This window comes from Nannospalax galili, unplaced genomic scaffold, assembly GCF_000622305.1.
Source record: "Nannospalax galili isolate Female #2095 unplaced genomic scaffold, S.galili_v1.0 scaffold582, whole genome shotgun sequence".
Taxonomy (NCBI): Eukaryota; Metazoa; Chordata; class Mammalia; order Rodentia; family Spalacidae; genus Nannospalax; species Nannospalax galili.
In genome coordinates this window covers 1,780,413-1,793,615 of record NW_008349130.1, presented here as the reverse complement: position 1 = coordinate 1,793,615, position 13,203 = coordinate 1,780,413, and the positions used below count along the sequence as shown (strand labels likewise).

General features: G+C 40.7%; 1 protein-coding gene across 1 annotated transcript in view; it reads left to right on the top strand.

Annotated features, from left to right (window-relative positions):
* Bend6 (BEN domain containing 6) overlaps positions 1 to 13,203 on the top strand; it is a 111,517-nt gene that overhangs the window by 55,342 nt on the left and 42,972 nt on the right. Inside the window, exon 3 of the mRNA XM_008846512.3 lies at positions 2,360 to 2,537. Coding sequence (XP_008844734.1) covers positions 2,360 to 2,537 — 178 coding nt within the window. The remainder of the gene's footprint in view (positions 1 to 2,359; positions 2,538 to 13,203) is intronic.

Sequence of the window (13,203 nt, the reverse complement as noted above, 5' to 3'; positions counted from 1 at the left end):
GCTTTTGTCTTCAGGAGTTCCCACAGAGGCCCAAATCAGATGAGGATCAGAGGCTTTCAGGCTTTCTCCTATGGGCTGGATCCCTCCAGGAAAGATTTTGGCCTCAGGAATTTGGGGGTTGGACCGGCCTGGGAGCCGGGCCCAGGAAAGATGCTGGTCTAGGGCAGCTGGTGGCCATGCCACCGAGAGATACAAAGGGAGAAGGGGGCAGGAAGATGCCCCCAAGAACTCCTGGGGACTGCACTGAGGAGCTGTGTTGGTCTGGATGCAAAGGATCAGGAAGAGGAAAGGTCAGCCCCTAAGTCCTGGAAAGAGGCTGGAGGGTGGTGCAGGCCCAGGGAAGCAGAGGGAGGTGAGGGAGGGGCCAGGCCCAGAAGCAGTGCTCCTGGGGCCCAGAGAAGGCAGTGACTTGGTCTTGATGAAAAGGATCAGGAAGCAGTGGTGATTCCCCAGGTGCCTGGGGCCCCAAGACAAGGAATGGGACAGGACCCAATCTGAAGATGTATGTGTGGTGAGTATGTGTGTATGTGATGTGTGTGTATTTATGTGTGTGGTGTGATTTTGAGTGTGTGGTGTGTTTGTGTGTGTGTGAATGTGTGTGCACGTATGTGTATATGGTTTGTGAGTTACGTGTGTATGTATGTGTGTGAATGTGTATAGTGTGTGTGGTGTATATATGTGTGTGTTTGTGTGTTGTGTGTGTGTTTGTGTGTGTCAGTATGTGTGTGTGAATGTGTTTGTGTGTGTGAGTGTGAATGTGTATAATGAGATAGGGATCAGTTCCCTTACCTGCTTTTCAGGCTCTGAGTCAGCTAATGTTCTCTCTTTCCTTATGAATGTATTTCACTTTCCAGTGAGCTTCCAGGCCATGCTATCACACTCACCTCACAGTGAACTTCCAGGCCATGCTGTCACACTCACCTCACAGTGAACTTCCAGGCCATGCCGTCACACTCACACTTCACAGTGAGCTGCCAGGCGATGCTGTCATACTCACAGCTCCACAGACATAGGTATCTATTTTCAGCCTCTCTGTTCTGTTTCTTGGTCATGTTATCTATCTCTGCATCAGCACCAAACTGTTTTAATTATTTTAAATGTTTAATAACACCTTGTATTTGTAAAGGAAGACTTTCTTATATTTCTTCAAGATCTCTTTGGATAGTCTTGGCCTTTTGTTCTTTCTTATAAATTTTAGAATCAATTTTTAATTTTTTTGTTGAAGTTGTATTAGCTGTATAGTTCAACAGGGATAATTAGTATTTTTAATTGTGGCTTTTCATCTCTGAACACATCCTTCTACATTGAGATCATTTTTCAGTAAACGTTTATTTTCTTCACAAAGATTCTATACAATTTTGTCATTCTTTAATGACATCTATTTTCAAAACAACATATAAGCATAAATATACAATATTTAGACTCTAGGTTTGGAAAATGTCAAGAGGCACTATTAAAAATGTAGTCCTTGCACTTTTTTCTTATGGTTCTGAAGAGCATACCCAGAGTCTTGCACATGCTAGGCAAGTGCTGTATCAGTGAGGTTCATTCCTGACCTTTTATTTCCTGGAGAACTAAAAAATACAGAAGTATAATATACATACAGAGGAGCACACATGATGGAAATTCAGTTTGATGAATTGTCACCATCCATAAAGAAAAATAATATAATCACCAGCATCCTAGCAGCCTAGCAGCCATCCCATACTTGTGCCCGCATCTGACTGCTGTCCTGCTTAATAACATGGTGTCTTTCTGAACACTGTTACGAATTGTTTGTAGTTGGCATACAAGAATAACTTTTGCTATCATCTTGTTAAGCTTTCCTTTTTTTAAGGACAAGATTTTCTTCTCTGTAGCCCGGGCTGGCCTGGAACTCACTATGTAGCCCAGGCTGACCTCCTCCCCGTGCCTCCCAAGCCATAAGATTACAGACATGTGTCAGCATGCCTGGCATGCTTTCTTGTTTTATTAAATGGATTTTATGTATTATTTCACAGATGAAGGAAGTAAGAGTCAGATTTGAAGTATTTGGCTAAAGGCAGGCTCAATCTCAGAGGAGTTCAAGTTCTAACAGGGATCCTCCAGATTCTGCTGTACTAATATGTTTTTCTCTGAAGTTAGGCAGAAAGTCAGAATCCTGATTTCTCCTTCCCAAACAGCACATGTGCATAAAACCTCATTCTTTCCTTACCCTGAGTACTGGAGGGCAGAGAACAATGCCAAGCTATGCAGTAGCAGGATCTATGTGTAAAAACAGGCATGTGTATGTCTGATAAATGGCTTTAGCATACAAAACATGGGATCGCCATTATAGGTGCTATGAAGCATCTTTCGTTGTACCTACCTTGTGTTTTAGAGAGATCCTTATTCAGGAAATGCCTTTCTGCCTGGCGAGAGTTCCAGTGAAGATGAAACACCCTTATCAGAACTGTCCAAGGAGGAGCTGTGTGCCAAGATTAAAAGCCTGAAAGAAAAACTAACAAACACCCGGAAGGAAAACGGCCGACTTCGACAGTCTTTGGTCATGCTACAAGGTAAACGTGAAGGAAACCAGCATTTAGATGAAAGGGCCAGGATGTGACTAGTGAGAGTATTGGGATATTGCAAATCAATTGTTAAAATGAAAAAGAAAATCGGTTCTTGAGAAAGCTCAAAAATCACATTGTAAGGAATCAGTAAATAGCAAATTTTAAATATGGAAGCAGTATTGAAGCTTCCAGCTACTGCTCAAATGATTTAGATCTTCCTACAATGTGTCAAATGCTGTGTTTATTTAGTAATGTTCGACAGGTATTATTGAGCATTTAACATAAGCTAATCATAAGCGAGGCTCTAGAGAGAAAAATTAGTAAGGCCAAAGAACTATGTGTCCTGGTATTCAGGACTCACTCATTCCACTCCAAGGAAAGCTCTAGAAATGGGAAATGTGAACCGTTATGGAAGCGCAGGAACCAATGATTTATAGATTATGCTTCAGCTTTCATGTTAGGAACTGTGGCTTATGAAAATAATTACATTCCATTGGAAACACATAAAGGAGAAAGCAGCCTAAGGAGATTAAAAACGCCCTGGCTTAATGCTTTTTTGTGGATGTTGTGTTTGCATTTCAGATTATTTTTTAACTACTTTTATTTATTCTTTGAGAATTTCATACATGTATACAGTGTATTATGATTATATATCAGCCCTCCACTTCCCCCCTTCTAGCTCTCCTCAGACCCTTGCAATACGCCCCCTCATTTATTTTTCAAAAATTATAGCTTCAATTCATAGCTCAGCACTAGGCATTATTTTATTCAGCTGAATAGCAACAGTTATACCTTGCATTTAGCATTATGTCGTGAAACGGTAAAAACACTGAACATTTTGAACATAGAAACCTCTGGCTGCTGGGTACAGAATGGGTACACGTGGACAGGAAGGGAGGCGAGGACCAGCCACCAGGAGGTGTCACAGCCATTGAGACTAACCTAATGGCAGCCACTCTCAGATAGTAACTATGGAAATGAAGTGGACAGTCCACAATGGGTTTGGAAACAGACAGAATGACAGGAGTTAGAGGGTGAGTGAAGTTGGAGGCTGATAGAGCACGTCTGCTTAAGATATTGATTGAATTAAAGACTTCACAGTTGCTTTTAATTTTATGTGTATGAGTGTTTTGCCTGCATGTATGTAAGTGCACCACATGTGTGCAATGCCTGTAGAGGCCAGAAGGGGGTGTTGGATCCCCTGGAACTGTAGTTATGGATGGTTGTCAGCCACCATGTGGGTGCTGGGAACCAAATCCAGGTCTCTGCAAGAGCAGACAGTGCTCTTAACCACTGAGTCATCTTTCCAGGCCCCAAAACGTCATAGTTTTAAGTACAAGGAGCCACACATGAGCAGGAGGATGCTTATTCCATCAAGAAACCACTGACCCTTTATTTCATCACTTAAAATAATGCATTTTTATAACTGGTGTTTTAGTGAAGTTCTCGTGCTTTTCAAAGACAGAATTCCCATTTTAATGTAATCTGTTCTCAACTTCGTATGTAATGAAACACTAATACAAAACATTAAAATAAATTTCTGGTTAGAAGCATTGATTTAGAGTGAGACTTAGGTTGAATTCCAGCTCTGCTACAGAGTTTTAGAACTTTGGTCATATGCTTTTGCCACACTCTCTCCCCCAGATTCAATTTCCTCATCTACAAATGGGGTCAATACATTGTTTCCTTATCACTATATTTGAATGAAATAATTAGCAGTGTTTTATATGAGGGGAGACTCAGTGAATAGTGGCAATTTATTATTGCCTTTGTTTTTTGTTGACAGCAGAACACGAAAAAGAAAATTCTAGATTGGGTTTTGCCATAAATGTAGAAAATTCCAAGTGATGACTACGAAGTCCAGTTTCGCTTCCCGCACCGCTGGACTGCCATTTCTTTTCTCCTGTATGCCAACGGCCAACACCCCCTGCCTGTTCTCACTTTCAGTTGATGGCTTTGCTTGTGCTTCCCTGAGGTATTGGAAGAGACTGTCATCCATATTTCAAAAATGAAGAGCTCGGCATGTCCTGCTCCTGTGCTTCCACACCTCCCATCACTCCCATTATCCATGAACCACTCATCCTTGAGGGTAGCAAAACAGAGTCTCTCTAGCAGGCACGGGATCTGATCCTCTTTTGCCTAATCAAAGATACTGCTCCAGAGATTCTGCCCTTCTCTCCTCCAGGTTAAGTTTTCCTTCTCTAATGAGTGGTTCCTATTGCTATCAAGCATATGAGTATTTCTCCTATTTAAAAACAAAAACAAAAAGACCTCTTTGAGGCCATTTGATTCTTCATCTTCCACCCTGTTCTTCTCCTTTCATTTATGGAAAAACTTCTTAAATTTGGATGTGGTGGCATATACCTGTAATCCCAACAGCTGGGAGGGGGAAGCAGGAAGGCCAGGAGTTCAAAGTCATCCCTGCCTACATTAGATGCTGTCTCAAAAAGCAAAATCAGAAACTTTTTAATTCCACGTAGTTCCATCTGTTGATTCCTGGGGCTAATTCTTTGTGCAACTGGAGTTCTTTTCAGAAATTCTTGCCTACTTCAGTATCCTGGAGAGAAGCCTATTTTCCTCTAGTGGTTTCAGGGCTTTGGGTTTTAAATGAAGGTCTTTGAATTACTTTGAGTTGATTTTTGTACAAGGTGAAACATTTGGATGTAATTTCATTCTTCTGCGAGTGGACATCCAGCTTTTCCAGCTCCATTTGTTGAATACCTGTCTTCCCACTGCATATGCTTTTGCCACTTCTGCCAAAAATTTGGTGGCCTTAGCTTTGTCATTTTATTTCTGGGCCCTCTGTTCTGTTCTAGTCGTCTACTTGTCTGGTTTTATGCCTAAACAAAGCTGTATTTATCACGACAGCTCTGTAGTATAATTTAAGGTCAGGACTTGTGGTACCTCCAACTGCATTCTTATTCCTTAGGACAGCTTTGGCATACCAAGGGAAAGAACCAGCTTAGATGTCAATCAACGGATAATAAGAATGTGGTACATATGTATAATAGAATATTACTCAGCTGTAAAGAAAAATGAAATCCTGAAATTTTCAGGAAAAATGGACAGATCTGGAAAGCATGATATTAAACCAGATGACCAAATCTTAGAAAGGAAAAAAAAAAAAAACAAAGCCCATGTTCTCCTGCATATGCAAATCCTTGCCCAGAACTTATTCATGCTTATATGTAAAGAGTGTGGGTAAAGACTAAAATTTTAGAAATTTTAGAAAGCTTAAGAGAGGGTAATATCAGCTGATGAAGAAGGACAGAGTGTAGGCAAAAGAATGTGTCATGAAAGAGGACACAGAGCCCATTTTTTATAGTCTCTTGCTTCCAGCAGAGTTCTCATCAGGACCCCTCCGTGGTGGGTATGCAAAGTCAATTTTCTGTGTATCGAAGTAGCAAGAACTATTTTTGCATCCAAAAGAATGCAGCACATGTCACTCCCTTGAGGGGTGGCTGTGAAAGCTCCTTTCACAGTTAGTGCAACGGAAATCATTAAACACATTTGTTAAATTGGCCTATTCAGAAAAGTGATTAAATTTTGTTCTGGAGGAAGAATATTGTAACCTGTTCTAGTTTTCTTTCAATTGCTTTGACAAAGCACCCTGACCAGTACCAACTTGGGGAGGAAAGGGTTTATTTGGCTTACATCACCAGGGTATAGTTCATCAAGGAGCCCAAGGTAGGAACTCAGGGCAGGAACCTGGAGGCAGGAGCTGGAGCACAGGCCATGGAGGAGCAGGAACGCTGCTTACTGGCTTGGTCTCCTGGCCCATGCTCAACCTGCTTTCTTATATAATACAGAACCCAGGGGTCGCACCACCCACAGTGGGCTGGGCTCTCCAGGCCCTCCCACATCACTCAGCAATCAAGAGCTCCACAAACATGGCCACAGGCCAGTCCGAGGGAGGCAATTCCCCAACTGAGGCTCCTTCAACCCAGATATGTCAAGTTAGCAACTAAAGATATCTAGCGCATAACCTGAAATTTTTCCCTTTTTTCCTTCTGTTTAAAACTATATTAAATCATTCTGTTATAGTGCTATTAAGTTGTGCTATTCTGCATAAAGGATTTTTTTAAAGCAAGAAAAGGGGCTGGAAAGATGGCTCAGAGGCTAAGCGCACTGACTGTTCTTGCAGAGGACCCAGGTTCAATTCCCAGCACCTACATGGCAGCTACAAACTGTCCTTAACTCCAGCTCCAGGGGAATCGGAAGCCCTCTTCTGACCTCTGCAGCATTGCACTACACAGGTGCACTCACAAACATGCAGCCAGTACACTCATACACATAAAATAAAAATAATAAATAAATATTTTTTTAAAAAGCAAGAAAATGCAGGGCATGGTGGCGCACGCCTGTAGTCCCAGCACTTGGGAGGCAGAGGCAGGCCGATCTCTGTGAATTCAAGGCCAGCCTGGTCTACATAGTGAGTTCCAGGACAGCTGGGGCTACAGGGAGACCCTGCTTCAAAAAGACCAAAAAAAAAAAGAAAAGACTGGAGTGTTGGCTCAGTGGTTAAGAGTACTGACTACTGCAGAGGCCCAGGACTGAGCTCCCAGCCCTGCTACACGGCAGCTCATAGCCATCCATAACTCCAGTTCTAGGGGATCTGACATCCTTTTCTGGTCTCCACAGGCTTTGCATGCACATGGTGCACTTAATATGCGTGCAAACAAAACATTCACACACGTAAAATAAAAAATAAATAAGTAAATAAAATGAAATTTCTCATTAAAGGTTGAAAATATATATATATCCTGGGGAAAGAGCTTATTTTTTAAAATGTTTAAATTATAGAACATGTAACTTACTATTTAATTGATCTCAGTGATGAATGATTTTTAAGCATACATATATGGACATTTTACTAAGAAAATACTAATATTCTAAAATAGAAACTAAAACTCTTGAACATTTTAATCTTATTTACTTATTTATTTATTTGCAATGCCAAGGACTGAACCAGGATTGAAGTGCTCTACCTCTTCTGTATAAAACTACATCAAATCATTCTATAATAGTGTTACTAAGTTGTACTGTTGTACTGCTTTGTATAAGGTTTATTTTAAAAAATAACAAAACAAACAAACAAAAAAAATAAGCAAGGGCTGGAGAGATGGCTCAGCAGTTAAGAACACTGGCTGTTCTTGCAGAAGACCAGGGTTCACATCCCAGCACCCACATGGCAGCTAACAACTGTCCATATCTCCAGTTCCAGAGGCACTGATGCTCTCTTCTGGCCTCCATGGGCATTTCACATCACCAGTGCACTCACACATGCAGGCAATACATTCCTACACACAAAATAAATAAAAATAATATTAAAAAAAAAAAAAAGCAAGCAAGAGGGGAGTGGGGAGATGGCTCAGCTGTTAAGAGCATTGGCTGCTCTTGCAAAGGACTGGAGTTTAAGTTCCCAGCACCCATACTGTAGCTAACAACTGTCAAAAACTCCAGTTCCAGGGTATGTGATGCCCCCCTTCTGGCCTCCATGGGCATTGCACACTCATACACATAAAATTAAAATAAATAAAAATTTAAAAGAAACAGACAACAGGAAGGGAGGGAGGGGAGGAAGGGAGGGAGGGAGGGAGGAAGATTCCTTGAAAGGCCTGAGCACACACCCACCTGGTATTGTTTCTGGATCCCATTTGAATCAAGTTGTTTAATTCTTCCATGATCTCTCTTCTCTGATTACCTGTCTTCACACACTAGTTTTTTAATGCAGCTGCTAACAAGATGCCACAGACTGAAAGTCTAAGACCATGGAAAATTGTTTTCTCAGGGTTCTGGAAGCTAGAATTCCAAATTCCAGGTGTCAGCACAGTGATGTGCTCCCTGAAGGCACTGGGAGAAGTTTTCCAAGCCTTTCTGTCAACATCCAATTGATCATAGTTTAAAGCAGCTTTTAAAAATTATTATCTTTTTTGTTTTGTTTTGTGCCTGTGTCTGCATGAGTTTATGTCCACCCCATGCATTCAGGAGCTCTCAGAGGTCTGAAGAGGTCATCAGATCCTCTGGAAATGGGGTTACAGATGGTTATGACCCATCACATGGGTGCTGGAAAACAAACCCAGTGAGACTATATGACCCCATCAAGGAATTCATCTGTAGGTGACATTACAGCCCTCATGACCCAATCACTTCCTAAAAGGCCCAGGTCTGAACATGCTGCATTAGGGACCATGCCTTCAATACAAGAGCCTTTTGGGGGGGAACACTTCATATGCAAACCACAACACCTGCCTAGACCTGCCCAACTCATTGTTCAACTGCAGACTTGGCATGGCTAATAACCATCTCAAATTCACACAGTCAAACTTCATTCCTGACCTCCTTCCTATTTTCCTTTCTTCCTCCTCATCTTGGTTACTGCTAATGTCATTGTTCCACTTCCTCAAGTCAAAAACTGTTAACTTCTATTTCTGTACTCCTTTCACTGGTTTCACCTTCAAAATGGTTCTGGAACACAATCTCTTTCTCGCACCACTTTGGTACTCTTTTTCATGCAGATTAGAATGAGGGCTTCCTAATCTGAGTCCTTCGTCTGCCCTTGCTCCTGTGCAGTGTATCAGACCGTAACACACACCACAACACTAAGAATAATCCTGCTACTCATAACTCATTTCCTGTTACTCCTCAGCTTAACCTTGCCACTCAAATGAATTTCTACTAGCTCATGGTAAAAACCAAATTCCTTTCTACTCCCTTTGAATCCTCACTGGATCTGCCCAGTTCCCACTCACTCTTCTCTGGCCTTGTTTTCTATTCTTTTCTTTCCTGCTATCCAGCCACACTGTTCCAAGTGCTTTCTCTTTAAGAAATCGAGCATAGCTTCATCACCTTTACTTCCCGTTTCCTCTTAGAATCTTCATACAAATACTCACGCGGCCTGAACCCTCACTAACTTTTAAGTCTTCGCTCCAAACTTTTTTCCTTTGACTCCCTATACCTAAAATGTCGATGTCTTTTTTCCTAGTGATCTTTTTTCTTCTTGTCCTGTTCTTTCCCCATTTGACAATTATATTTTCATATTGTTTGCCTCCTCTGTCCCTACCCCTTACACACCAGAATATAACACTAGAAATAAAGTAGTAAAGTTATCTGTTGGGTACACTTTAGGCAGGAGGAAAGTCAGGACTGCCTAATGCTCTGGCGGTGTACAGTCTTTACTCATTTACTCATACAGCGATATTTTAAAGTCTCTACTGTATTTCCAGAATTGTTCTAAGTACCTGGGAAAATCAGTGGAAAAACAAAGCTCTCTGCTGTCATGGAACTTGCATTTGTGTGTGTCTCCATATACATGTGTGGAGAGGGAGTAGGGGTACAGTACAACCTTATAAAAATTGTTACAAATGATTTAATATTTTAGATGGTGTTAAAGTCCATAGAAAATAAAGTGGTATTGAAAGTTTGGGATTTATGGGAGAGGGGAGATTTAGTTTTAAATGACATGGTCACAATTTGATCTCCTTGTGAAGCTATGTTTCGGAACTAGAAAAACACTCAATTCGAATTTCATGAACAGTCCTGTTGTAATTTGGACATGGAGTGTCCTCAAATAGGTCTGTGAGTTGAAAGCTTTCTTTGTGTTTAAGAGAGGTGATTGGATCATGCAGGCACTAATTTCATCAGTGAATTAACTCACTGGTGAACCATACTGAATGGGCTGTTAGTGGATAAGGCCTGGGTATAGAAAGCGGGGCACTGAAGCTATGCCTTCGAAGGGTGTATGTGATTCCTGGTCCTTCCTGCTGCTCTCTTTACTCCTTGGCTGTGATGAGGTGAGCAGCTCCTCTTTGTCATGTCCTTATGCCACCACGTCTCTGCCTTGGCCAACTGACCTTAAGTGCAACTTCTGAAACAGTGAGCCAAATGAATCTTCCCTCTTCTTAAGCTATTTGTGTCAAGTATTCTGTCACAGTAACAAAAAGCTGACTAATGTAAATCCTACTCAGAGAGGGGTCTGAGAAGAGACTGCGTTACCTCATTTACAGTAAGTTTCCCAGTAACTCTTTAAATGTAGACTCAGAACTGTTTATTTGCTTATGAGTCCCACTAAGAAAAATAGCAGAATGTATGTGCCTTTGTAGAATGACAAATATGAATGTGGCAAGTGTATGTTGAGAATTTGAAACATAGCTATCAAATACAACTGGCAAGAAAATACGAAGGATTTACAAAAGAAGTAAGTGGTATTAAACTGTCATCATTTACAGAGTAAGTACACATCTAGGAAACAGAGTCAACCTAAAACTTAACCCTACTTACTAATGAGCTTTCAGGAAAGAGCCAGAAGACATTGTTTTCTTCAGCTTCATTTCCATATTTCATCCCCCAAAATGCTAAAGTTAAATATGATCTAAACTCCCTCCAGTCTTGAAATGCTATCAAAATAAATTTAAAATAGACAAAAACACCAGGACCATGAAAACGCTAAAGACAATCTAAAAAATAATATTTTGAAAAGATGAAAAGCAGATGGATAAATGCTAACTGCCTTAATCTGGGAAAAAATGGGAAAGCTGAACAGTCTAAGACTACAATGAGTGGCAAAGGACAGAGGTAGAAAGAGTAAAAGGAAATAAGCCAGCACCACACCATGGGATCAATAACAGTTTCAGGAACTGTACTTATGAAAACTAATAGCATGACAGTCAAAGGAGATGCCGAAAACCTGCGCAAAGACTTGTTCAGAACACAACCATCACTGACCCACAGCAGAAGCTAGGGCTTTGCTTTCAGGAATGATTGAACCTAAGCTATGGATTTACAGACATCGAGCACAGCTGGGGGAAAATGTATGATTCTCCGACGAAGTGTTCTAGCATGGGATGCTGAGATGGTTCAGCAGGTAAAGGAACTTGCTGCCAAGCCTGGTGACCTGAGTTCAGTCCCCAGAAGAAGATGAGAACTGACTGCCACAAGTTGTCCTCTAACCACCACAGGTGTACCAGCATGCCATGTGCATACATGCACACACAAAATTTTTTAAAAAAAAGAGTAAAAATTAAAATGTTTCAAAATTATTATTATTATGCACTCTATGTGCATTTCTATGTATGTACTCTATGTACATTTCTATGTAGGTGGAAGATTTCCAAGAACTACATTGCCTTATGTAATTGGAAGTCACCAGAAAATTATCTGAATTTGAAAAAATAGTTACATTTGTATATTATTATTATCATTATTTAAGATTGTGGAGATAACTACCATAAGAAACAGGTAAAAATTGGAAATGGAGGCCTCTAAGGGTAATAAACAGGGTAGTGAGGGATCAAGCAGAGGAATACCTTATTTTATTTAAAAAGTAATAAATTTGTACCAGCAGGTTAACACAGTTGTCACCAAGCCTGACCACCAGAACTTAATCCCCAGAACCCACATCATGGAAGAAGAGAACCAATTCTTGCAGACTGTCCACCTACCTCCACACATGTCCCATGGTGTATATCTGTGTGTGTGTGTGTGTGTGTGTGTGTATAAATGTGTATATGCATGTGTGTATCACATACATACAAACTAATGAATCAATTAATTAATGTAAAAAAAATCCCAGCACTTGGGAGGCAGAAGCAGCTGGATCTCTGTGAGTTCAAGGCCAGCCTGGTCTACAAAACAAGTTCCAGGCCAGCTGGGGCTACAGGGAGATCCTGTCTCAAAAAGACCAAAAAAAATTAAAAAAATAAATAAATAAATCCCTGACATGGAATAGACCCTCAATATCTAGTTCCACCATTTTTTAAACTCAATAATTTTTTTATATACCACAAATTGGCAGTATTTCCTAAAGAGAACTTTGATTTGAAGTAACTATAAGCTGGGCATGGTGGTGCACACCTTTAATCCCAGCACTCAGGAGGCAGAGGAAGGCGGATCTCTGTGAGTTCAAGGCCAGCCTGGTCTACATAGTGAGTTCCAGGACAGTTGGGGCTACAGGGAGACCCTGTCTCAAAAAGACCAAAAAATAAAAATAAAAAGAAGTAACTATAAATACCAACTAATTAGCATAGATGTGTGGGAGATATATAATCGAGAAATGTGCAAACCTAAATAAACAGAGAGACGTGTCACTTTCGTAAATGTGAAGAAAAGATGCCAATTCACCTAAGGAATCCAATAGTTTGACTGCATTCTCAATCAAAACACCAGTGATCATTTTGTTTGTCTGGGACCTGATATTACAAGCATGCATTTACCTCACCAGGTTTTTGTAGGGTCAAGGACCCAACCCAGGGCTTTTGGTATGCTAGGCACGCACTCTGTCAACTGAGTTACACCCAATCCTTATTTCTGTTTTTTAAATAATTGACCAAACTCTTCTTAAATTACCCTGAAGGAGTAAGCAGTCCAGTCCAATTAAGAATATTCTGAAAAAGAATTTGTGTGTGAAATGTTTCACCACTAAATTGAATAATTGAAACTTACACTTGCTGACTATGTTCTGAATATTTACCTGTTGCCCAGGTGAGTGGTTTTATTTTCCCATTTCAGAGATTAAGAAATAGAAGTATAATTGCATGAAATTTTCAAATCAATAAAAATGCTTTTTTCAAAAAAAATTTCCACTTGGGCATGGTGGCACGTGCCTTTAGTTCCAGCACTTGGGAGGCTGAGGCAGGCAGATCTCTATGAGTTCAAGGCCAGCCTGGTCTGCATA